This window comes from Nematolebias whitei, chromosome 9, assembly GCF_014905685.2.
Source record: "Nematolebias whitei isolate Nwh7 chromosome 9, NemWhi1, whole genome shotgun sequence".
Classification (NCBI taxonomy): Eukaryota; Metazoa; Chordata; class Actinopteri; order Cyprinodontiformes; family Rivulidae; genus Nematolebias; species Nematolebias whitei.
In genome coordinates, this window is record NC_056506.1 from 6853974 (window position 1) to 6881586 (window position 27613).

The 27613-nt window shown below is 41.7% G+C and overlaps 1 protein-coding gene across 1 annotated transcript in view; it reads left to right on the forward strand.

Moving 5' to 3' along the window:
• The window catches only part of LOC119414861 (putative ferric-chelate reductase 1), a 139225-nt gene that overhangs the window by 105438 nt on the left and 6174 nt on the right, over positions 1-27613 (forward strand). The window contains exons 9-12 of the mRNA XM_037681982.1: positions 242-355; positions 2478-2593; positions 2722-2808; positions 15543-15634. Of these exons, the coding sequence (XP_037537910.1) occupies positions 242-355; positions 2478-2593; positions 2722-2808; positions 15543-15634 (409 nt within the window). The remainder of the gene's footprint in view (positions 1-241; positions 356-2477; positions 2594-2721; positions 2809-15542; positions 15635-27613) is intronic.

The window sequence follows — 27613 nt, forward strand, 5'->3', positions numbered from 1 at the left end:
AATTGAGAAAGCTCCTCGGATGAGGAGCGAAACGTCTTCTGTTACAAATAAAGTCCAGTTGTTTTTGTATTGAACGCTTTTTGAATTCATCATGTCCTGGATGACTGAGAATCTTCACCAGCAAGCATTGTGGTTGTTTCTGTGTTCCTACCGATTACTTTTGAATTCATCAGTTTTCACATAACATATTGAATTAATCAAGATATGTTTTGGAATGTCTTTCTTTGTTTCTGTCCAACAGGAATAATCCAGCTCCATACAAAAACCTTCGCCAGCACTGCCAAGATAGATATTATTAAACCTCAACGTCTACAAAATGCTGATGCTGTTTTTCCCCAAATCATGCAAGCACATGGTGAGAACTTGCCCACAGAAGTATCTTATTTCAGCAAAACACTCTTTTTTTTCTCTGCTATCACAGTACATTAGCATAAATTTACAGGTTACACTAAAACTCTGGCTGGTTAAATGAAGACACGCCATTCTCACCTTTGCTTTATGTGAATCTTTTTGAACATTTGTTTCCCTCTTTAAACAAAGTATTTTAATCTCAAACAACCAATGTTTTTTTCCAAATATGGTAGAATCAGTATATTTAAATTTTCCAATAATTAAACTGTATTGAAGAGTATACACTTTTATTTTTATTTTTATGTGTTTAATTTTATTTGGTCAGTCACACATGTGGTTAAAGTCTCACCAGCCACAGAGATACTATTTACTAATCTAGTTTTAGATTCACATCCGTTTAGGTTCCAAACAAGGATGGAATGATTCACACAATCCGTGGTTTAGTTAGGTGTTCTGGGTCATGTTTCAGGTCAGTGATTTTTTATTTAATTTTTTTTTCTTAGTTTTGTAGGATAAAAACTCCAAAAATATCATACATAATAATAAACAGTTTATCATTTACAGATTATAAATTATCAGATGTGCAAAAACTGCTGGAATAAAGCAGTTCGGCATTTAGCACACTGGTGTGACAATATTTGATTAAAGCTTGGTGGGATTTTTCTACAAAGGAAAATATTAATGTTTTCAAAATGCGTTTTATTAATTTGGCAAAGATTCAAAACAGACTGCCTTAGACATTTGCTGAAAAACAGTTATTCACGGTCAAATATTAACCGAATCAGTTCACTTGACACTAAAAGACAACTGATTTATTCACTCCTGCTGCCATCTTTAAGGACTTTTGTAAGTGTGCAGCACAAAAAGTTTTAACATATTTAAATTTATATTTATTTTATTTTATCCTTTGAGATCACAGATCTCTTTTTCAAGGCAGACCTGAGCCTGAAGGCAGCTTAAATATGCATGTGTTTTGACTGTGGGAGAAAATACCACAAGAGAACATGAAGAGAAAAGACAATCTCAATGCACAAAGACCCCCAGACCCAACCCAGGGATTGAACCCAGGGCATTCTTACTGTGAGACAACAGTGACGGCAACTAAATCTCAAAATGAGAAGCTAAATTTATGAAATTATTAACTTTACTTTGGTTCTAAGGCATAAATTCAAAGATGGCTCCTAACAGTTCTAAACTTTTACATTTATTTTGAGAGATTCAGTCTTCAGATAAGTGCTCATGTATGAACATAAAATTTACTCATTTTAATAATTAACTAACCCTTGATCTAAACAAATATAGTTTTATTATTTTTACAGCAGAATGCATTATTCCACTCATAAAACTGCCTTTATGAATTATTTATCTTTATTTAGTATCTTTATTAAACTCACATTTTGTTTTCTTAATGTGTTTTCACAAAGAATTTGTTTTTGAGAGGCTAAGATTAGCTCTTTATTTATTCTGGTTGAAATGGTGTCACATTTTCTTTTGCTCCCAGTTAATATTTACTTCTTTTTTTCTTTTTTCTTCCTTTTTTTTTGCGTGAAAAAACATTTTTCTAATTTATAGCCTAGTTTGTTTCTGTAAATTTTGTGTGTCGAGTTAAATTGAGTAATTTCTAAATGTTTGGGTGACCTCTGCCTCTGCAATAGTTTCCACTTTTCATGTGATTTTGTCTTGGTATTCTTCATGGCAAAAATCAGAGGAAACTGGCTTACACTGGACTGAACAAGACATATGTGACAATGTCAGACAGGTGAACACAACAGTTTGTTCTCATAAAACCATTCCATGCCTGCTATAAATGCATGAATCCACCACAATGTTATGCAAGACCAATTTTATATCCAACTTTTCCTTTTTTCAAAAAAGAAAACTTGTGAGAGAAGTAGGATAAACCGGTAAATTTGACTGCAAAATTAGAGATGTCACAGTTTGATTAAGCACCCTGGAAATCAGTATTTTGGTTGCCCAACAAATACTTTTTTCAGTCAGGTGGTCCATTCTTGTCCTAGGCATCAGTACTATCTATCACAATTGATTTCTCCTTAACAGTGAGGTCAACTGTAAGGGCATCACAAAATCTAAACCCTCAGTATTTCAACTTTATATTATGCTTTTAGGGGCACTGATGCTGATAGCCTGGATGACCACCAGCTCATTGGGAATGATGGTAGCCCGATATTTGAAAGGAATGGCCAAAGGAACAACCCTATTTGGCAAAGATATCTGGTTTGTGGTAAGAATTCAGAAAAAGTGTATTTGTTATTGTTGTTTCATATTCACAATTAAAATATAGACATGAAGATATACAATTTTTTACACAAACACGTGTTTAATATCATATTGTACCTTTTGTATTTTTAGATCCATGTTACAATGATGAGTCTCACAGTTGCAGAAACCATCATTGCTTTCATCCTCGCTTTCTCACACATTCGGGGTTGGGCTGAGGTCAGTGTAATATTATTAGAATTTGTAGACGTTTATTTTTAAACTCAACTTTTATTCATTTATCGCCTTTCAAATGATGACACGTTTCCAGGTACTTTACTAGTCAACTTAAACCATGCAATACAACCAAACATGAAAGATTACAAGTACAACACCACTTGTAAAACTAACACACAAATAACAATTAATCCATAATAAAATAGCTAAGGAAAAAAGAAACTCTAAATAATGAAGAAACTCAAAATAAAAGCATACTGTAACTACTAATGCACACAGTAAATAACAAGTAAACATCTTCTTCTTCTTTTGGCTTTTCCCTCTCTAGGGGTCTCCACAGCGAGTCATCCTCCTCCATCTCACTCTGTCCTCTGCATCCTCTGTCCTCACTCCAACTACCTCCATGTCCTCTCTAACTGCATCCATATATCTCCTCTTTGGCCTTCCTCTTTGTCTTTTTCTTGGCAGCTGCATTTCTAACATTTTTTTACCAATATACCCACTGTCCCTCCTCTGGACATGTCCAAACCATCTCAGTCTGGCCTCTCTAACTTTATCTCCCAGTTGTTCAACATGTGCTGTACCTCTGATGATCTCATTCCTAATCTTATCCATCCTGGTCACTCCTAAGGAGAACCTCAACATCTTCATTTTTGCCACTTCCAGTTCTTTCTCCTGTCTTGTTGTCCAAGTGTCTCCAGACCATACAACATAGCTAGTCTCAACACTGTCTTGTAAACGTTTCCTTTGACCTTTCTGACACCCTTTTGTCGCAATTCACTCCTGAAACTTTTTCTCCATCCACTCCATCCTGCCTGGACTCTCTTTTTCACTTCTTTACCACAATTCCCATTTTCCTGGACAGTGGACCCCATGTACTTGAAGTCCTGCACCTTTGTGACCTCTGCTCCTTGTAGCCTCACTGTTCCACCAGCCTCCCTCTCATTCACACACAAGTATGATGTCTTACTATGACAGACTTTCATTCCTCTTCTTTCAAGCGCATATTGCCACCTCTCCAAGTTCTCTTCCACCTGTTCCCTGTTCTCACCACTGGTCACAATGTCATCTGCAAACATCATAGTCCATGGGGATTCCTGCCTGACCTCATCTGTTAGTCAGTCCATCATCAGAGCAAACAAGGGGCTCAGAGCTGATCCTTGATGCAATCCCACCTCCACCTTGAAGCTATCTGTCACTCCTACAGAACATCTCACCACTATCCTGCTGTCCTCATACATGTCCTGTACCAGTCTAGCATGTCCTGCTATCCTCATACATGTCCTGTATCAGTCTAGCATGTCCTGCTATCCTCATACATGTCATGTACCAGTCTAGCATGTCCTACTATCCTCATACATGTCCTGTACCAGTCTAGCATGTCCTGCTATCCTCATACATGTCCTGTAGCAGTCTAACATGTCCTGCTATCCTAATACATGTCCTATACCAATCTAACATGACCTGCTATCATCATATATGTCCTGTAGCAGTCTAACATGTCTTGCTATCCTCATACATGTCATGTACCGGTCTAACATACTTCTCTGCCATTCCAGATTTCCTCATGCAATGCCACACCTCCTCCCTCGACACCCTGTCAGATGCTTTTTCTAAATCCACAAAGACACAATGAAGTTCTTTCTGACCCTCTCTGGACTTCTCCATCAACATTCTCAAAGCAAAGATGGCATCTGTGGTGCTCTTTCTTGGCATGAAACCATACTGCTGCTCACAAATAGTCACCACTCGTCTGAGTCTAGCTTCCACAACTCTCTCCCAGCTCTTCATCGTGTGGCTCATCAACTTCATTTCCATGTAGTTGCTACAACTCTGTACGTCACCATTGTTCTTAAAAATGGCCACCAGCACACTTTTTCTCCATTCCCCATGCATTTTATCACCCTCAAATATGACATTGAATATTTGAGTTAAAAACCTCACTGCCATCTCTCCAAGACATTTCCAAACTTCCACTTGTATGTCATCAAGTCCTACTGCCTTCCCCTTCTTCATTCTTTTCAGAGATTCTGGACTTCACCCTCACTAATCTTTCCCACTTCCTGGTCCACATTTTCTATGACCTCTACTCTTTTTTTCTCTTTCATTCTCTTCATTCATTAGCTCTTCAAAGTACTCCTTCCATCTTCCTGTCAAACTCTCCTCACTTGTTAGAACATTACCATTCCTATTGTTAACAAGCCTGACCTGTTGCACATCCTTTCCAGTCTGATCCTTTCCTGTCTCTCCAATCGGTACAAGTCCTTCTCGCCCTCTTTAGTGTCCAGCCTCCCATACAACTTATCATACGCCTTCTGCTTTGCCTTATTCACTTCCCTCTTTGCTCTATGTCCCATCTCCTTATATTCCTCTCTCCTCTCTTCAGTCCTCTCACTGTCATATTTCTTCTTGGCTAATCACTTTCTTTGAATAGCTTCCTGCACTTCACAATTCCACCACCAGGTTTCCTTATCATCCATTCTCTGTCCAGATGGCATACCAAGTACATTCCTACCTGTCTCTCTAATTACTGTTGCTGTATTAGCCCAGTCATTTGGAAGCTCTGTATTACTACCCAGAGCCTTTAACAGCTCCTCTCTCAATTTCTCACAACATTCTTCCTTCTTCAACTTCCACCATTTAGTTTTCTTCTCTTGATTTTATTCTTTTTCTCTTCTTCACAACAACAGTCACTCTACACACAACCATCCAATGCCGTCTAGCCACGCTCTCCCCTGCCACATCCTTACAGTCTCCAATCTCCCCCAGGTTTCCTCTTCTACACAGAATGTGGTTGACCTGCGTATTCCTTCTTCCACTCTTATAGGTCACTCTATGTTCCTCCCTCTTTTGGAAATAAGTGTTGACTACAGCCATTTCCATTCTCTTGGCAAAATCCACCACCATCCGTCCTTCCAGGTTTATTTCCTTGACACCAAACCTGGCCATCACTTCCTCATCCCCTCTGTTTCCTTCACCTACATATCCATTCAGGTATGCTCCGATTACCACTCTCTCCTCCCTGGGAATACTCTCTATCACTTCATACAAATCCTTCCAAAATGTATTTTTCTCCTTCACATCACATCCAACCTGTGGAGCATAACCACTGACGATGTTTAGCATCAGACCTTCTACTTCTACCTTCAGGCACATCACCCTATCTGACACTCTCTTTACCTCTACTACATTCTTTGCCAACTCCTCCTTCAGGACCACCTCTACTCCATTTCTCTTTCTATTCACACCATGGTAAAACAGTTTAAATCCTGCTCCAATGCTGCAAGCCTTGCTGCCCTTCCACTTGGTCTCTTGGACACACAAAACATCTACATTCCTTCTCTGCATCATGTCAGCCAGCTCTCTACCTTTGCCTGTCATTGTCCCCACATTTAGAGTTGCAACCCTCAGTCCTACATTCTTCACTTTCCTCTTCTCCCTCTGTCTCCTAAAACATTTCCCTCCTTGTAGTCTACGACTAACACTAGAACAAATTATGCCGGCACCCTGTTTGTCAACAGCACCGGTGGCGGTCATTGTTAACCCGGGCCTCGACCGATACGGTATGGTTTCGCTTTAATGAAATCACATCATTGTTTTGGCAAAATTGTTTTACGTTCGATGTCCTTCCTGACATAACCCACACCATTTACCCAAGCTTGGGACCGGCACAAGAGATGCACTTGCTTGTGTTCCCTAGTGGCTGGTTTAACATGTTAAGTGTGCACTCGTCAATTGAAAAAAAAAAGTTTAGTTAAAAAACAAATAGAGTCTGGATTTCCACCACTGACTGGATGCTGGTTTAAAAAAATAAATTAAATTAAAACCTCTGACACCAGCTCTGGACCTGACAGTTTTTGTTCTGAGACTGAATATAGGGTCAAGGGAGACAAGACGTTAATCCAAAATGCTGCTGCCAGTTTCTTAACTGGAGTTAGTAGGAGAAATCACATCTCTCCAGTTTTAGCTTCCTTCCAATGGCTCCCTGTCAAGTCCAGAATTCAAACTCTTATTTCTAACCTATCAAGCTCTCAACAACCTAGCTCCATCTTATATTACAGATCTTATTGTTTCATATTTTCCGAACAGGCAGCACGGTGGCGCAACTGGTAGAGCTGCTGCCTCTCAGCGAGCAGGTCCCTGGTTCAATCCCCGGTCCAGGGGCCTTTCTGGTTGGAGTTTGCATGTTCTCTCCGTGCATGCGTGGGTTTTCTCCGGGTGCTCCGGTTTCCTCCCACAGACCAAAAACATGCATGTTAGGCTGATTGGTAACTCTAAATTGTCCCTAGGTGTGAGTGAGATAGTGAATAGTTGTTTGTCTCGTTTGTCTATATGTCCCTGTGATGGACTTGCAACCTGTCCAGGGTGTACCTCGCCCCTCGCACAGTGATTGCTGGACATGGGAACCAGCAACCCCCGTGACCCAAAATGGAATAAGCGGGTAAAGATAATGGATGGATGGATGGATTTTCCGAACAAAGCACTTCGCTCTCAAACTGCAGGCTTACTCGTGGTCCATAGAGTTTCCAAAAGCAGAATGTGAGGAAGATATTTCAGTTATCAGGCTCCTCTCTTGCGAAACCAACTTACAATTTCTGTCCGTAAGACTGACACATTGTCCACTTTTAAAACTGGGCTTGAGACTTTCCTTTTTGATAAATCCTATAGTTAGGGTTGGCTTGTCATGCTGTCTTAAGCTTAGAGTACTAGAGGACAAATGGAACTCATTGCCTTAAATGATTTGCTAAATGTGAATATCTAAAAAAGTTCAATCTGGTCGTCTGGACATTCAAAAAACAAAACTAAGAAAAAAAATGTAGAAATGTTTCGTCTTCCATCTGAAAGACTTCCTCAGTCTGATGGGCTGTATTCAGCTCAGTCATAAATATCACCTTCTCAGAGTGGATCAACCAGTTTTGCTGCTGACAACCAAAACCAGCTGCTCACATGGTCAAGAAGAACCATCAGCCTAGCGATGGATCATTAGCACACTGATGGCTGTTTACTATTCACAGAAGGCTGAGTGATACTAGCAATAACAGCATTATAAGAGGGGGACAGTTGAACCCGGAGGCCTCCACCCGTTTAATGATGGATGATTTCTTTTCACTAAGATGGCCTCCTTTACTCCTCTCTCAAACCATCGTTCCTCTCTATCCAGGATGTGAACACCTTCATCCCTGAAAGAGTGACCGCTGGCCTGGAGATGAGTGTAGACCGCAGAGTCCTGACCTGATATTGTTGCTCTTCTGTGCTGGGCCATCCTTTTGGCCAGTGGCTGCTTAGTTTCCCCAATGTAAGACTGATTACAGCCATCCTGACACTGAACAGCATACACAATATTACTCTTTGTGTCAGGGGACGGGATCTTTGGGATGAACCAGTCTTTGCCGTAATGTATTTTGGGGTTTAAAAGCCACTGGGACGTTGTGTTAAGAAAATAAACATGTCAGTTTCTCTGATACTCCCTCAACATACGGAATGACCACTGGTTTGTGTCTGGGTTCCTCCTTTTCACCTGATGGCTGACTGGAGTCCTGTTTGGGTTTCTTCTCTGCGTTAAGGAAGGCCCAGTTAGGATATCCACATTGCTCTAGAGCCTGTCTTGTGTGGGATTTCTCCTTCTGCCTGGCTCCTTAGTGGGGACACTGTCTGCTCTGTGGTCCAGAGTCCTGATGACTCCTAACTTGTGTTCCAAAGGGTGATGGGAGTCAAACTGCAAATTCGGGTCTGTTTGGGTGTGTTTGCGGTACACCTCAGTATGCAAATGTCCTCTATCAGAGACTGAGATCTCACAGTCCAAAAAAGCCAACCTGACATTTTTTACATCTTCTCGTGTGAACTTGATATATTTATCCACAGAGTTAATGTGGTCAGTAAAATGTTGGACTTCCTGGGATTTAATTTTAACCCAGGTGTCGTCAACACACTTGAACCAATGACTTGGTGGTGTCCCTGAAAAGGACATCAAGGCTCTCTTTTCTACCTCCTCCATTTACAAGTTGACAACAATAGGAGAAACTGGAGACCCCATAGCGCACCCATGTTTCTGCCTATAATATTGCTCCCCATATGTGAAGTAGGTTGACTGCAGGCACAGTTTCAAGAGTTGACACAGTTGTTCTGTGGAAAGTGTGGTCCTGCTGCTCAGAGTTGTGTCTGATTTTAATCTTAAACTGACCATCTCTATTGCATCATCAACAGGAATGCATGTAAAGAGTGATGTGACATCAAAAGAGACCATTGTTTCATCAGTGTCCATGATGACATCCCTCACCTTATCCACAAAGTCCATGGTGTACTGTTTGTGATGTTATGAGCTGCCAACTAATGGGATGAGTATAGACGCCAGATATTTGGAAACATTGTAAGTGACAGAGTTACAATGTACAACAGCATACACAATAAATACCACTCTGAGCAGCAGCACCACACTTTCCACATAACAACTGTGTCAACTCTTGAAACTGTGCCTACAGTCAACCTACTTCACATATGGGGAGCAATATTATAGGCAGAAACATGGGTGTGCTATGGGGTCTCCAGTTTCTCCTATAGTTGCCAACCTGTACATGGATGAGGTAGAAAAGAGAGCCTTGACGTCTTTTTCAGGGACACGACTAAGTCATTGTTTCAGGTATGTTGATGACACCTGGGTTAAAATTAAATCTCAGGAAGTCCAACATTTTACTGACCACATCAACTCTGTGGATAAATACTTCAAGTTCACACGAGAAGATGTAAAAAATGGCAGGTTGGCTTTCTTGGACTGTGAGGTCTCAGGGTCTGATAGAGGACATTTGCAAACTGAGGTGTACCGCAAACCCACCCACACAGACCAGTATCTGCAGTTTGACTGTGATGAGGAACCCAAACCCCGACCAGTGGCCATTCCATATGATGAGGGAGTATCAGAGAAACTGAGACGTTTATTTTCTAAACATAACGTCCCATTGGGTTTTAAACCCCAAAATACATTACGACAAAGACTGGTTCATCCCAAAGATCCAGTCCCCCGGCACAAACAGAGTAATATTGTGTATTCTGTTCATTGTCAGGAGGGCTGTGATCAGTCTTACATCGGGGAAACTAAACAGCCACTGGCCAAAAGGATGGCCCTGCACAGAAGATCAACATCATCAGGCCAGGACTCTGCGGTCTACACTTATCTCCAGGCCAGCGGTCACTCTTTCAGGGATGAAGATTTTCACATCCTGGAAAGAGAGGAACAATGGTTTGAGAGAGGAGTAAAGGAGGCCATCTTTGTGAAAAGAAATCATCCATCATTAAACGGGTGGAGGCCTCCGGGTTCAACTGTCCCCCTCTTACAATGCTGTTATTGCTGCTATCACTCAACCTCCTGTGAATAGTAATTAGCCTTCAGTGTGCTAATGATTCATTGTTAGGCTGATGGTCCTTCTTGACCATGTGAGGAGCTAGTTTTGGTTATCAGCAGCAAACTGGTTGATCCACTCTGAGAAGGTGCTATTTAAGAGACTGAGCTGAATACAGGACCTCAGACTGAGGAAGTCTTTCAGATGAAAGACGAAATGTATCTACATTTTTTTTTTTTGCTTTGTTTTGTTTTTTGTTTTTTTTAATGTCCAGAGGACCAGATTGAACTTTTTAGGATTTTTCTACCTGGATTATTGAGCATGCATCAGTATAGAAGGAAAGATGGTTTGAATTTTTTCTCTAATTGAAATAATTTTATTTATAAAGAATCTCATGAAGTCATCACTACTTATAGTTGTAGGGATACATGGTTCAACAGAAATGGTACTTTTAATTAGTCTAGCAATATTACTAAACAGAAACCTAGGGTTATTTTTATTTTCCTCCTTTAAAGATGAGTTCTAGCTTTACGGAGAGCTTTTTTATATGCTAGTAGACTATCTTTCCAAGTTATATAAAATTATTCAACATTAGTAGAGCGCCATTTTCTCTCCTGGTTTCTAGATGCTTACTTTAAAGTACGTATCTCAGAATTGAACCAAGGAGTCATTTTCCGCTGATTGATTACTTTCTTTTTCAGTGGAGCAATTTTATCAAGTGAAGTTTGTATTGAAGTTGTAAGATGATCAACTAGATGATCTAAGTCACTGTTCTCTGATGCATTACTCTGCAAGACAGAGGAAAACTTTGATGGAAGAGATTGGTTAAATTTGGTTACAGCATTTTTTGATAAGCACCTGCTGAGATGAAACTTACTCTCAGTGACTGTGTAGTCATTTAATGTAAACTCAAAGGTTATTAAAAAATGGTCGGACAGAATAGGATTTTGAAGAACTATTACCAAGTCCTTAATCTCTATACCATAGGTCAGAACTAAATCAAGAGTGTGATGATAAGAATGAGTAGATGTGCGGACGTTTTGGGTAAAACCAAATGAGTCTATTAAATTATTAAAGGCTATGCTTAAGCTATCACTCTCAACATCCACATGACTATTGAAATCACCCATTATGATGATTGTATCAGTATTGAATAGTAAGTCAGTTAAGAATTCTGAGAATTCAGACAAAAACTGAGAGTAAGCGCCTGGTGGACGATATATAACTTGACCAAAATGGTGGTGCATGAACAACGCGAGGCTCAGCGTCTCTCCAGAACATGCTATTTAGCGTTTTTCTACCTACTTTTGACCGGACTATTCATCCAGAATTGCTCAGCGTTCTGTTCTACAGCAGACAGGAGCTTCTGGACATCTGTACTCAAAACTCCGATAGTTTTGTTGCCGATCTCCGACTCATCCCAAAGATCTCCAGAACACCGGAGGCTGCTTACTCCTCCAGGCCAGGTGGAAGTACACGCAGACGGTGCCGAGAACGTAAACAAAGGCGGGGTAAGTGCAGAGGACTATTGGCTAAGCTAAAACTGACACCACACCGGCTGCCCTTACCCAGCATTTTCTTCGCCAATGTCCGTTCTTTGGCAAACAAAATGGATGAAATCTGGCTCTCCATCATCAACAACAGGAGGATTATGAACTCAAACATCATGATTTTCACTGAAACACGGTTAAACAACAGCTGCCCGGACAATGCTATTGAGTTAGCAGGAAGCCACATACACCAAGCCGACAGGATAACTGAGGACTCTGGCAAGACCAGAGGTGGAGGTTTGTGCATTTATATTAACAAAGCTTGGTGCACAGACTCTGCTACTACCGAGAGACAATGCTCACCTAATGTGGAGTTTATAATGTTCAAATGCAGACCTTATTACCTCCCCAGAGAACTCACTTCCATCATACTCACTGCAGTGTATATCCCTCCAGATGCTAATGCTAAGATGGCTATGAAAGAAATTTATGCAGCCATTAGCAAACACCAGACCAAACACCCTGAGGTTGCTTTTATTGTTGCTGGTGACTTTAACCACTCCAACTTGAAGACAGTCCTCCCCAAATTCCACCAACATGTCTCTTGCCACACCAGAGGGGACAAGACTTTGGACCATGTTTACTCCAACCTGGCTGGAGCATACAAAGCAACACCCCTCCCCCACATTGGACAATCGGACCATCTCTCCATTTTCCTCACACCTTGGTACTCACCACTCATCCAACGTGTGAAACCCACTGTGAGGACAATAAAAGTGTGGTCAGAGGGGACAGACACTGTGCTCCAGGACCGGTTCAAAAACACTGATTGGAATATGTTCATTCACACAGACTTGGGACAGTATGCCTCATCTGTGCTGGACCACATCTCCACCACTATAGACAGTGTCACCACACAGAAACGGATCACCATGTACCCCAACCAGAAGCCTTGGATGAATCGGGATGTACGTCTACTGCTGAAGGCTCGCAACATTGCCTTCGGGTCAGGGGATACACAGGCCTACAGTACAGCAAGGGCTGAGCTGAAGAGGGGCATCAAAAAGGCCAAACACCACTACAAGGGGAGAATAGAAGAACACTTCTCAAACGCCAACCCCCAACGTATGTGGCAAGGATTCCAGATCATTACAGATTACAGGGCCATCAACCCCTCCCCCCTGTCCTCTGATGTTTCCTTCCTCAATGAGCTCAACACTTTCTATGCTCGTTTTGAGAGAGGGAACCCAACAACTACAACTAAGGCAGATGTGTCTCCAGACCACCAACCACTGACTCTTTTCCCCACCATTGTAGGAGCGGCACTGAGCAGGATTAAAGTTCACAAGGCTGCGGGTCCTGATGGCATCCCTGGAGGTGTTCTTAGAGCGTGTTCTGGGGAGCTGGCAGGAGTACTGACGGACATATTCAACCTGTCCTTGGCCCGTGCTGTGGTACCAACCTGCTTCAAAACCACCTCCATCGTCCCGATACCCAAGAACTCAAAACTATCAAGATTCAACGACTACCGTCCGGTAGCCCTCACCTCCATCATTACAAAGTGTTTTGAGCAGCTGGTCCTAGTACACCTCAAATCCTGTCTCCCCCCCACCGTGGGCCCCCACCAATTTGCATACTGCCAGAACAGGAGCACAGAGGATGCAGTCTCCATAGCGCTGCACTCTGTTCTCTCACACTTGGATAACAAAAACACCTATGCCCAGATGCTGTTCATAGATTTTAGTTCAGCATTCATCACAGTCATCCCCTCAAAAATCATCACAAAACTCACAGACTTGGGCATCAGTTCCCTCATGGGCAACTGGTTACTGGACTTTCTGACCAACTGACCCCAACATGTCTGGCTGGATAACCACTGCTCATCTACCATCACTATTAACATTGGTGTACCACAAGGCTGTGTGATGAGTCCCTTCCTCTACTCCCTCTTCATCCATGACTGCAAACCTGTTGATGGTTCCAATACCATCGTTAAGTTTGCAGATGACACCACGGTGATCAGCCTCATCAAAGACAACGATGAGACCACTTATAGGGAGGAGGTGGTTCGTCTGACTGAGTGGTGTGACACCAACAACCTGCTGCTCAACACTGAGAAGACTAAGGAGCTCATCGTGGACTTCAGGAGGAACGCTGACCCACATCCACCCATCTACATCAAGGGGACGGTGGTGGAGCGTGTGAACAGCTTCAAGTTCCTGGGTGTCCACATCTCTGAGGATCTCACCTGGATGACCAGCTGTTCCAAACTGATCAAGAAGGCTCACCAGCGCCTTTTCTTTCTGAGGACTCTGAGGAAGAAGCACCTGTCCTCAGACATCCTGGTGAACTTTTACCGCTGCACCATTGAAAGCATCCTGACCAACTGCATCACAGTCTGGTACGGGAGCTGCTCTGCCTCAGACCGGAAGGCGCTGCAGAGGGTGGTGAAAGACGCCCAACACATCACCGGAGCACCACTTCCTGCCATAAAGGACATCTACAGGAAGTGGTGTCTGAAAAGGGCTGGAAAAATCATAAAAGACTCCAGCCACCCAGCACACAGACTCTTCACCCTCCTGCCCTCTGGGAGGTGCTACAGGAGCCTCTGGACTAACACCACCAGGTACCAGAACAGCTTCTTCCCCACAGCGGTCACACTCCTGAACTCTGCCTCCTGACATCTGAATAACAACAACGGTCTGTATTCTCATACACACAACAACAACACATGGACTGTAACACCACCACCTGCACTTTCATCCGTTAGCCCACTACTGTACAAACTGTACACATAATCTACTATCTACTGTTCATAAGTACTCACATACTTATATATATATTTTTCTTTTATATAGCTGTTTGTACCCCTTCATATTATAACCTGTCCATAGTCTGTACACTCACAAACTGTATATATTTATACCTATAGCATATTCAAAGCAACTTACTTATTGTACTATATATATCTACCAATTTATTTTTCTTGCTAAGCACTTCTGGATAGATGCAAACTGCATTTCGTTGCTTTGTACCTGTGACATGTGCAATGACAATAAATTTGAATTCTATTCTATTCTATTCTATTCTATTCTATTCTATTCTATTCTATAACAACTAGTAAAAGTGGCTTTTCTTATTTCCATTTTGGATAAGAAAGACTGAGGAACAGCGATTCAAAAGAATCATAACTAATAACTGGTTTGGCATTAATCGATAATCCTGACTGAAAAATAAAAGCTACTCCTCCACGTCGGCCTGTTGTTCTAGGAACATGAAAATTTTAATAATTAACAGGAGTGGATTCATTTATACTAACAAAATCCTCCTGTTGTAGCCAAGTTTCTGCCAGACAGAATAAATCAATATGATGAACAGTTATCAGTTCTTTAACTAACAGGGATTTAGAGGAAAGAGATCTGATGTTCAATAATCCACATTTAATGATTTTAGGATTTTGCTCTCGTAAAGTAACTGTGTTTATTTTAATCAGATTTTTATGGTTTATATTTTTAGAGCTGATTTTTGGTTTATTTAATTTGAGCCGTGGGCGAGTTAACACTCTTTCAATGGGGGTGTGGGTGGGTAACAGAGGAGAAGCAGCAGAGAGGTGTGGAGGACTACAACTCTGCTTCCTGGACTGGACCCTGGGTTGTCAATAATTTAGGGGATAAACAAAATCAGCCATATTTCTAGAAAGAAGAGCGGCTCCGTCCAAAGTGGGATGGATGCCATCTCTCCGCATCAGACCAGGTTTTCCACAGAAAGAACTCCAGCCCATGTCGTTGTCAGTACACCACCTGGACACCCAGTGGTTAAACGACGACATACGGCTAAACATGTTTAGATTTGTGTTAAACAGGTAATATTGTGATATTATGTATGCCATTTAAAATATGCATGCGGCTTGCAGGGAGCCCATTCGGTGATGGGCTGTCTGGTGATGATTTTGACAATGATCCAGCCGACACTGGCTCTGCTGCGCTGTGCACCACAACATCCATGGTAAGGATCTACTTTCTGAACAAATTCTGAAAAGAAAATAAGTTTACACATGTCACTGTGTTCTGCTCTAAGTAGTCAAATATTACAACCTGAAATGTCTTCCCTTTTCTATACATTTTCTTCGGCCAGCTCAATGATTTTGTGATAATTGGTTGTCAAAAGACCAGGTTGTCTCAACCAGGTCTTTTGGTTGTCTTCTGGTTGTCACAAGTTGTCACATTTTTTAAACCATTTTCAAAATTCATGTAACTGGACTCTGTTTCTGCTGCTCAGACAAGGAAACTGAAAATCCCTGCCAACCTTTTGAGACATTGAGGAGACCCCCTCACTGTTAACCTGTTGCAATGTGAGATACAACCCTAAATAGATTAATACACTTGTCTGTTTCAATTTCACTCAAAGCAGATTGCCACTTGTCCTGAGCCTGGTTCTGCTGGAGGTTTTTTCCTTTTAAAAGGGAGTTTTTCCTTTCCACTGTTGCCACTTTGCTTATTCAGGATGGGAGACTGTGACGAAGTTAAGATTAAACGAGTCTTCTGGGTTCCTTAGATAGAGAACTTTACTAATTGTTTTTTTTTAAATGTATGTGAATGTTCCTGTAAAGTACCCTGAGACAACAGGGTTGTTGCGTAATGGCACTATATAAATAAACTGAATTGAATTTATTTTCAATTATTTAAATCAAATAATATTTAAACAAGCCAACTAAATAAGTAAAAGGCAGAAGTCAAAGCTTGTTATTGCCCACCTTATATGCAGTGGTGGCTTCTGGATTTTTGCCGCAGGAGGGCGCTCTACACACACACACACACACACACACACACACACACACACACACACACACACATATATATATATATATGGAATAAAAATTCTTAAATTATTACAAACCTTTAAAACTTTACAAAACTTCATAATAATTTAGATAATCACTGTGAATAAATCACATCATACTGCTGATTTATTTCATGCTGCTGTGTTAATTCGTACTCATCTGCTCACACAGATTCATGTTTGTGCTGTTGTTCGGTGTATTGTTTTTGTACTACTAGTACTTAGTGTATTTTTAGTTATTGTTTTTCTTAGTTCATATCTTAGATTTTATTACTGTTTTTCTTTTGCATTTTATACTTTTGTTGGATGTAACTGGGCCCCTATGTACTAGGGTTGCCAGCTCAGAAAAATTATTATCCAAACTATTGAAAAATAAATAAGGGACACCTAATGGCAGGACAGGCCGACCCCATTACCTTTACCAGCTTGATTATTCACCCCCCCCCCCCACCTCTTCTTTTCTTGATCTAAAAACAACCTGAATTTAATTGGATGCATGTTTTTGAATAATAAAATATGCACAGAACATTAATTATTGCACAATTTAACAATTTATTTTGAGTGCAAATAGAATTACCAGAATAAAATATTTCCTAAAAGAATTTATATTTCTTAAACATTCTTTTGTTCTGCTTAGCTTAAAACAGTATTAACAGAAAACAATAAGAACATTTGGGCAGCACGGTGGCGCAACTAGTAGAGCTGCTGCCTCTCAGCGAGCAGGTCCATGGTTCAAATCCCGGTCCAGGGGCCTTTCTGGATAGAGTTTGCATGTTCTCTCCATGCATGCGTGGGTTTCTTCCGGGTACTCCGGTTTCTTTCCACAGACCAAAAACATGCATGTTAGGCTGATTGGTAACTCTAAATTGTCTTTAGATGAGAGAGAGAGAGTGAATGGTTGTTTGTCTTGTTTGTCTCTATGTGTCCCTGTGATGGACTGGAGACCCGTTCAGGGTGTACCCTGCCCCTCATACAGTGATTGCTGGACATGGGCACCAACGACCCCCGTGACCCAAAATGGAAGAAGCGGGTAAAAGATAATGGATGGATGGAATAAGAACATTTGTGTAATAATGCATTTAGTGCAAACATAAAGTTTGTAGGAAATTTGTAAACAAACACATTGTGCCTCAAAAGCTATGACTTTCCACATGTAGTAAAAAGATCTAGATATAAAGATCTAGATCCTCAAGTAAAAATATCTCCAAAAATCTAAATGACCCTAACAGATTCTGGAAAACCATCAAATCTCTCTCAGGCACCCCCCAATCATCTGACATCCCATCACAACTTCTCATTAACTCTGTTCCTGTATTCAGAGATGGACAAGAAGCTGAGTACAGGGAACTGGTGGACCGCTTTGTGGCATGGTGTGGAAACAATCATCTCATCTTGAATGTGAACAAAACAAAGGAGATGATTGTAGATTTCAGGAGAATCAGGAACAGATCCAACCCTATTTCCATCATGGGAAAAGAAGTGGAGGTGGTGGAGAAGTACAAATACCTTGGAGTTCACCTGGACAACAGACTGGACTGGAAATGCAACAGTGAAGGCATCAACAAGAAGGGACAGAGCAGACTGTACTTCTTGAGGACGCTGAAGTCCTTCAACGTTTGCAGCAAGATGCTGCATATCTTCTATAAGTCTGTTGTAGAGAGCACTATCTCTTCTGCTGGGGGAGCAGCACCAGAACAAGTGACTTAAAAAAGATCAACAAGCTCATAAAGAAGGCTGGTTCAGTTCTGGGGATTCCTCTAGAACCTTTGGATATGATTGTTCAAAGAAGGATTTTTAATAAAATGAAGAATATTATAGACAACTCTCAGCATCCTCTTCATCAGACTGTCATACAACAACAAAGTGTCTTCAGTCAGAGGCTTCTTCAAATCCGTTGTAGGACAGACGCTACAAGAGATCCTTCCTGCCCACAGCATCAGCATCTATAACAACTCTTTAATGAAACCAGGATGATGAGTTTCCACAACATATAATTTCCCTCTGGGATTAATAAAGTATTTTTGAATTTGAATTTGAATAAATCCACAACTGCTGTCAAAGCAGCAAAACGCAACTATTTCTTATCTCAGACCTCCAAAAATCTAAATGACCCTAACAGATTCTGGAAAACCATCAAATCTCTCTCAGGCACCACCCAATCATTTGACCTCCCATCACAACTTCTCATTAACTCTGTTCGTGTCAAATAAGCACGAGATCCTGAAATGTTTCAACAAACATTTTGTTGCTTCTAGTTCTTTATTTGACACAGTTACTAATGGAAAATCATCCACTTCACTTAATAACCAAACTTCTACAAATCAAATCCCTCCTACAAGTCAATCCTCAGTTAAACACAGCTTCTCTTTTTCTCCATTCTCAGTCAGTGAGGTCAATAAAGTCTTAAAAGATCTTGATCCTAAAAAAATCTGCAGGTCCAGATGAACTTCCACGTTATTTCTTAAGGATGGCTGCTCATATCATCACAGTCCCTGTGACCCACATCTTCAATCTCTCCATAAGAGAAAACTCCATCCCAGACACTTGGAAAACAGCCTTTGTTCTTCCTTTGCTGAAGGGAGGAGACCCCACCTCACTGAACAACTATCGACCAATCTATAAACTCTGCATTTTAGCCAAGGTTCTAGAAAAACTGATAAACTCTCAAATCAAAAATTACCTGGACTTATTTAATATCTTACCTCGCCATCAATCTAGTTTCAGGAAACAACACAGCACAACCACTGCTTCACTGAAGGTTCTTAATGACATCGTTGAAGCACTGGATGCTAAGGATTATTGTTCTGCACTTTTCTTAGACCTGTCTAAAACTTTTGACACTGTGGATCATAACATCTTGTGTTATAAGCTCTCAGAAATCGGTTTCTCAGAACACACCATTGGTTGGTTCTCAAACTATCTCTCAGATCGGAGGCAATGTGTTCAACATAATGGTACTTCCTCCAGTTATTTAACAGTCAACAATGGTGTACCACAAGGCTTAGTCTTAGGACCCACCCTCTTTACAATCTACATACATAATGTAGGTAAAAACATCCCTGATGCATCCATACATTTCTATGCTGACGACACAGTTGTTTATTGTCGAGCTAAAACTGTTGCTAAGGCTTTCCAGCTTTTGAAATCTGCATTCAATATCATCCAGACAGATTTGTTCCACCACAAACTTGTCCTAAATGCCGACAAAACCAAAGGGATGCTTTTTTCAAATAGGAAGTTGGTCCCAGCAGTTCTTCCTCTGATCTCATCCTCAAATGGTGTCCCCATTGATTTTGTTGATTCCTATATATATTTGGGTATCTTGGTCAACTCGCATCTCTCTTTTAAGCTCCATGTGGAAAACTTGGTAAAGAAACTGAAAGTTAAACTGGGTTTCTTTTTCAGAAACAAATCCTGTCTAACTCTGAATGCTAGGATGCCTTGTAACTGTGACTTTCCTTCCCTCCATTGATTACGGTGACATTATTTACATGAATACTCCTACAAGAACCCTGCAGATGTTGGATGCTGTCTATCATGGTGCACTAAGATTCATAACTGGCTGTGATTATTGTACCCACCACTGCACCCTGTATTCACTGGTTAACTGGACATCATTAACTTCACGCAGATTCTCTCACTGGTACATTTTCATCTTTAAACCACTTCTTGGTCTGCTGCCTTCATACATCTCCTCCTACATGTCTCTGCGTGAGTGCAGCTACAGCGTGCGCTCTCAGGACATTATTACTTGCAGTGTTCCCTCAGTGCGGACTGAACTAGGCAAAAGGGCCTTCTCCTACTCTGCTCCTGTTTCTTGGAATATCTTGCAAAAAGATCGGAAGCTCTCAACCTTGACCTCTCTAAGTGGTTTTAAGAATCTGTTGGACTCCTGGCAGGGACCAATGCAGACATGTTCCTGTTTTAAGTTTTCTACATTCGCCTTAGAATCTAGTTGTTTTTTTGTTACTTTTCTTTCTTTTTACTTTTCTTTTTTTTAGCCATCCTATTTGTTAAAAAAAAAATTGTATGACTTTTTATAACTGTCTATTGTTGTCGTTGTTGTCCATTGTTGTCATCATTCTTTGTTGAAATCAAGTCTCTCTTGTAAATGAGTCCTCGAGGCTCAATGGGATTTACCAGTCTAAATAAAGGTTGAATGAAAAAAGATAACTTGTAAACTAAAAAGGGCAATGCTCCATCATGTAGAGCCAGCCCATTTCTTCCATTTGTATCTATTGAGTTAGTGCTGCAGTAAGGAGTGGTTTGTTTTTCAGAACCTAAGAGTAAAATTCTGAGCAAGACATTTCATCATTTAGACTGACAATGAGCTAATTTCTAATTAGTTCAGAAGAACATTTGTTTCGCACATCAGTCCACTGGGAGGCTGTGGCTGAGTGATTAGAGCAGCCGTCCTCCAATGCAAGAGTTGGGGGTTTGAATCCGCCAGCAGTCACATGCCCAAGTTCTAGAATTGCGCCGCTCAAGGTGGCTGCATGTTGGAGCAGCTCTGTTACTTTCATTCTGAGATTTTGCTTTTGGAAACTTTAATTCCTCTTTTTCTGGATGTAAATCACATTTTTTGGATGATTGTTTCCTCTGGTATCGGATGTTGTGCAGCTGGAAGGATTTTTACTGAAACTTTTTTAGTTTTGGACATTTGTTATGATGCGTAACCATGGCAACAAGGCAGTTTTTTACAACCAACAGCAGCTGATTAACATCTCAAAAGCTCAAAAAATATCTCAACTACAGCCCCAAATCTCAAATGAGTTGAAAAGGATGTTCTGTGGATGCATTCTCATCTACCTGCCAGCTGTGCTCGAGTACCTGACCACTGAGATCCTGGAACTAGCAGGAAACACGGCTCATGACAGCAGAAGGACAGGATCGTCCCTCGGCACCTACAGTTGGCTGTCCGCAGCGACGAGGAGCTCGTCAGACTGCTGGGAGGAGTGGCCATCGCTCTGGGAGGAGTTCTGCCCAGCATTCAGGCGGCCCTACAGCCCCGGGGGAACTGAGAGGCCAGCCGAGTCTGGGTGGACAGATCAGACGGCATCTGCAGCCATTTTCTTAGGATCCACTGTGGGATGGACCTTTACAAGAGATCCTTCCTGCCTACAGCCATCAGTATCTATAACATCTCTAAATGAAATGAGGATAACGAGTTACAACAACAAATAATTTCCCTCTGGGATTAATAAATTATTTTTGAATTGAATTGAATTGAAATGTCCCTGGGCAAGACACTGAACCTGCATTGCCTCTGATGTGTGTCCCATCAGTGTATGAATGTGATATAAAAAAGCACTGATTAGTCTCTTTAGAATGATTTGTTCAATTAGCTTTGTAGAGATCTAGTAGAGTGCTGTATGAATGGGTAAATGAGGCATAAATTGTAGTGTAAAGCGCTTTGAGGATCTTGATCAGATAGAAAGGCGCTATGTAAGTACAGTCCATTTACTTGTTTTTCATGAGAGAGACAATCCTTTCCACAAATCCAGTGGAAGATGAAATGAGGACAAAAGATACAACAGCTGGATGTTGTGGAGGTCAGCTGCCTGAAGAACTTGATCCACCTCTCTGCTGTTCCCTTGGATTGCCACCTTCTCCTGAGCTTCTGTGATGAGGTGCTGCAATCACACATTCCTCATGAAGCTCATTCATAGACATGCTTTGCCTGCCAAAAGGAGTTAAAAGTTTTATGATCTGTGTTCACTAGAAGCACATAGGTCATGTACAGTGGTAAATAAATGGGGAAAAATTTATCTTTTGAATTTTGCATCATATCCTAACTACCTTTTGAAATTACTTTAATACATTATATATAGTATAAACTGTTTTTTTTAAAATATGTATATACGTATGCATATTCATTCTACTTTTACAAAGTATTTAAACAGGTTAATCCCATTGAGCCTCGAGGACTCATTTACAAGAGAGATCTGATTTCAACAAAGAATGATGACAACAATGGACAACAGCGACAACAATAGACAGTTATAAAAAGTCATACAATTTTTATTTTTTTTAACAAATAGGATGGCAAAAAAAAAAAGAAAAAGAAAAGTAAAAAGAAAAAAAAAGTTACAAAAAACAGCTAGATTCTAAGGTAAATGTAGAAAACTTAAAAACGGGAACAACAAAGTCCATGCTCAATAATCCAGGTATACAATCCAACATATTTCAATCAGGTCATCTGGACAGTTTCTTATTGATTATTGAACATGGAATTTGTGGTTAACTTTGATTATGTATTTATTTGTATATATCAGTTGTATCCATTTGTATATAACTATCATTAATAAAACATGGTTCATCTTCACCTTGTTTGAGGCATTGGTGTGAAGAGAGAAAGGGAGTGGGTTACTTCCACTTTTCAATTTTTGGACCACTTCTTTTTTTTGGACCACTTCTTCTATTGCGTTTGGACATAGGACATTGGTGACCACAGCCTCAGCCTTTGTCCTCCCACAGGACATCTTCTTGGTAATGCTGGAATCATTAGCTATGTTTACATGTGCAGAATTCTTTGACCGTATTGAAATGTGTTCTTTTTGAATAATTCAAATGTATTGTTTACATGGGCACAATCTGTTCATGACGAGCGTTTACATGCAGCGGGCTTTGTTCTGAACAGCAGTACTGACATGCGCAGAGAGGTAAACTCTCCTTAAAAAAAACATTGAAGAAGAAGTTCTACTTCCGGGTGAACGTAAACAAATCTGAGCACCCAAAATGGACCCGCGACAGGTTTTAATGATGGTGGAGACGTTGCTGCACTCCCTGACTGAGCTACAGGTGATACAGATCATTCTGAGCTCTTTCAAAGTTTCTAGTAGAAATGTTGTGTTGCTCACCGACCAGTTTTGCTTCCCTGACATGCTAATATTATTAGCATTAGCCAGGCGGAAATGGCAAAGTCGTACATGCGCAGTCAGGTCAGTTTTTCACCATCAGATAAAAACGAACAGATCAAGTGTTTACATGCGCACCGATCGGGTTACGGATCGGCGTAAACCACCTGTTTCGTTCTGATCACAAATTATATCGGATCGCGCCGAATAGACAAAAAATAACCCGAACAGAGTGTTTACATGACACTCTTTTATTCCGACCGGCCATTTGATCCGGTTACTTATGTCCATGTAAACATACCCATTCAGTGTTTGGAGAGTCAGCTTAAATCCAGTCATAACTTAAAAGTATGTTTCACAGTGTGTTATATATGGACTATCTCTGCAGTAATCTGTAATCATAAACATAAGAAATATTATATAAATTAATTTGTGTATTTTTTATTTATCTATTTAATGCAGTGCTTCTCAATTATTTTCTTTTACCCCCCCCCCCCCCCCCCAGGAAGAAGTAAACATTTCACGCCCCCTCAACTCTCCACCGCGACTGTAAATAGTATAATTTCTCTATAAAATTGTTATAAGTATAACCTCTGTATAGCATTGTATCCTTATTAACATTAAATTTAAAAAAAGATAGAAATATAGATCACACTGATAAATTTGATGTTGATTGTGTGTCTTTTGTAAATTAGAAGATGAATCCCTCGAGCATTTTTTTTCATGTCAATACAAAGTGTTTGGTCAGACATCAGAATCTGGATTAATCTCAAACTCAACATTCCTTCTTTTCATGCTGATAACATTTTACTTTATGTGGATAAGATGAGGGATGCCATCATGGAGACTGATGAAACAATGGTCTCTTTTGATGTCACATCACTCTTTACGTGCATTCTTGTTGATGATGCAGTAGAGGTGGTCAGTTTAAGATTAAAATCAGACACCACTCTGAGCAGCAGGACCACGCTTTCCACAGAACAACTGTGTCAACTCTTGAAACTGTGCCTGCAGTCAACCTACTTCACATATGGGCAGCAATATTATAGGCAGAAACATGGGTGTGCTATGGGGTCTCCAGTTTCTCCTATTGTTGCCAACCTGTACATGGAGGAGGTAGAAAAGAGAGCCTTGACGTCCTTTTCAGGGACACCACCAAGTCATTGGTTCAGGTATGTTGACAACACCTGGGTTAAAATAAAATCTCAGGAAGTCCAACATTTTACTGACCACATCAACTCTGTGGATAAATACATCAAGTTCACATGAGAAGATGTAAAAACATGGCAGGTTGGCTTTCTTGGACTGTGAGGTCTCAGTTTCTGATAGAGGACATTTGCAAACTGAGGTGTATCACAAACCCACCCACACAAACCAGTATTTGTAGTTTGACTCCCATCACCCTTTGAAGCAAAAGTTATGATTCATCAGGACTCTGTACCACAGAGAAGACAGCATCCCCACTAACTCAGGAGCTAGGCAGAAGGAGAAATTCCACATAAGACAGGCTCTAGAGCAATGTGGATATCCTAACTGGGCCTTCCTGAAAGAAGAGAAGAATCCCAAACAGGACTCTAGTCAGCCATCAGGTGAAAAGGAGGAACCCAGACCAGTGGTCATTCCGAATGTTGCGGGAGTATCAGAGAAACTGAAACGTTTATTTTCTAAACACAACGTCCCAGTGGCTTTTAAACCCCAAAATACATTACGGCAAAGGCTGGTTAATCCCGAAGATCCAGTCCCCTGGCAAAAACAGTAATATTGTGTATGCTGTTCAGTGTCAAGAGGGCTGTGATCAGTCTTACATTGTGGAAATTAAACAGCCACTGGCCAAAACGATGGCCCAGCACAGAAGAGCAACACCATCAGGCCAGGACTCTGTGGCCTACACTTATCTCCAGGCCAGCGGTCACTCTTTCAGGGATGAAGATGTTCACATCCTGGATAGAGAGGAACAATGGTTTGAGAGAGGAGTAAAGGAGGCCATCTTTGTGAAAAGAAATCGTCCATCATTAAACAGGGGTGGAGGCCTCCGTGTTCAACTGTCCCCCTCTTACAATGCTGTTATTGCTAGTATCACTCAGCCGCCTGTGAATAGTAAACAGCCATCAGGTGCTAATGATCCATTGTTAGGCTGATGGTCCTCCTTGATCATGTGAGCAGCTGGTTTTGGCTGTCAGCAGCAAACTGGTTGATCCACTCTGAGAAGGTGCTTCTTATAAGACTGAGCTGAATACAGGACCTCAGACTGAGGAAGTCTTTTGGATGAAAGATGAAACGTTTCTACATTTTTTTGTTTTGCTTTATTTTGTTTTTGAATGTCCAGTGGACCAGACTTAACTTTTTTAGAACCATAAAATTGTGCTTTGACAAACTATAAAACTAACATATTTTGTTAAAGCGAAAGAAGAAAAGAGGGCAGGTATTGCTTTCGCTTTGAGTTTATACTCTTTGTTGCATGCATGCTTCTGGGTGAGAAGCTTCCAGATCGAAATAAAAACAGCAGCAAAGGTGTCAGAGTTATTTATTTATCGTCTCAGAAGCAGAGGGGAGCGACACAGTTCAAGCATGGCTCTCAAAATGACAAGGCAGTTATATTTGTCCATCCATCCATTATCTTTACTCACTTATTCCATTTTGGGTCACGGGGGTCGCCGGTGCCCACGTCCAGCAATCACTGTGCGAGGGGCGGGGTACACCCTGGACAGGTTGCAAGTCCATCACAGGGACACATAGAGACAAACGAGACAAACAACTATTCACTATCTCACTCACACCTAGGGACAATTTAGAGTTACCAATCAGCCTAATATGCATGTTTTTGGTCTGTGGGAGGAAACAGGAGCACCCGGAGAAAACCCACGCATGCACGGAGAGAAAATGCAAATTCCACCCAGAAAGGCCCCTGGACTGGGGTTTGAACCAAGGACCTTCTCGCTGAGAGGCAGCAGTTCTACCAGTTGCGCCACCGTGCTGCCCCAGTTATATTTGTTTACAACTTTATTAATAGTAAGCCTGAGAGTTCCTGAATCCAAACAAACAGTTGCCGGAACACACCCTGTCAAAATAAGAGAGTTCCCAGATCTTGTTCCGGCTCATATTATATACTGATGGGATGAAACCGGAGTACCCAGAGAAAACCCATGCATACACGGAGAGAATATGCAAACTCCACCCAGAAAGGCTCCCGGCTAGAATTTGATATGGCAACCTTTTCACCGAGAGGTGGCAGCTCTACCAGTCCACGAGACCTCCAAAAAATGTGGTGGTGAGGGTGTTGGGCTATGTACTCAATCTCACCTCTGGTGCCAGTGCCCACTCCCAAATGTAGCATGTCGATATTTAGGACTCTGGGTAAGGGTTGGGTGGATGAACAGGCACTGCCTACTCTCTGTGGGGGTCTGTGCAGATCACTGCCTCATCTGCTGCATTTTAAAAGCAATATATAACAACACGTATCAACACTTTATTTGAGTGAGCAGAGGTAGGAGTGGTTTTTTTATTTTTCATACCACCATTCTCTGTTTGACATTTGGAGTCAGGGGCAGGGAGTAGGATTGGGCCATCTGGTTGGAGTCTGAGCTGTGGGTGGGCTTTGGGTCTTGGGGGGGGTGGTTGGAGGTGGGGCCAGTGCACTTTTTCCCCTGGGGTCATTTAGATTTTTGGATCAAGGACCCTAGTTGTGATGGCCGGCCCTTTGGCTGAGGTGGCTGCTGAGTTCCGGCGGGGTCGGCTGGGGGGGGGGGGGGGGGGGGGGTGGCCATTGGCGATGTGTGGTGGCGATCGGAGGCATGGCTTTGCTTTTACAGGGAGCTGGCTCGTCAGCCTTGTGTGGAATTTGAAGTAGCTGGGTGCACTGTCGGCATGCCTGAATGCCTGAATGCCTCTGGGTCTGTGGTGTGGTGTTGGTGGGGTGCATGGTCTTTGGTGCCCTGGGCCGACCTCCCTCTGCTGCTTCTCCCTGCTGCTCTGGCCCCGGCCTGGGGCAGGCCTGTGGTTGCTGTTGGGTGGGTGGGGTGGTGGAATGCACCTTGTAGTGGCGCTAGGGTGGCTGGTGGGTTGTCCTTGGCCTGGAGTGGTGGGTCTGCTCAGGTGCGGGTTCCTGGCTGGTGTGGGTGCATGTGTTGTTTCATGGACGGGCGGGCTGGGGTTACTGATGTTGGTCGAGCCACTTGGTGGGCTCCCTGGTTTCTTGCCCTGCTTGTCGCTCCATTGGGGGATGTCAGCTCTGCTGGTTGAGGGGTACCGTGGAGGGTTGTAGAGTGTGCTCTGGGGGGGGGGGGGGGGG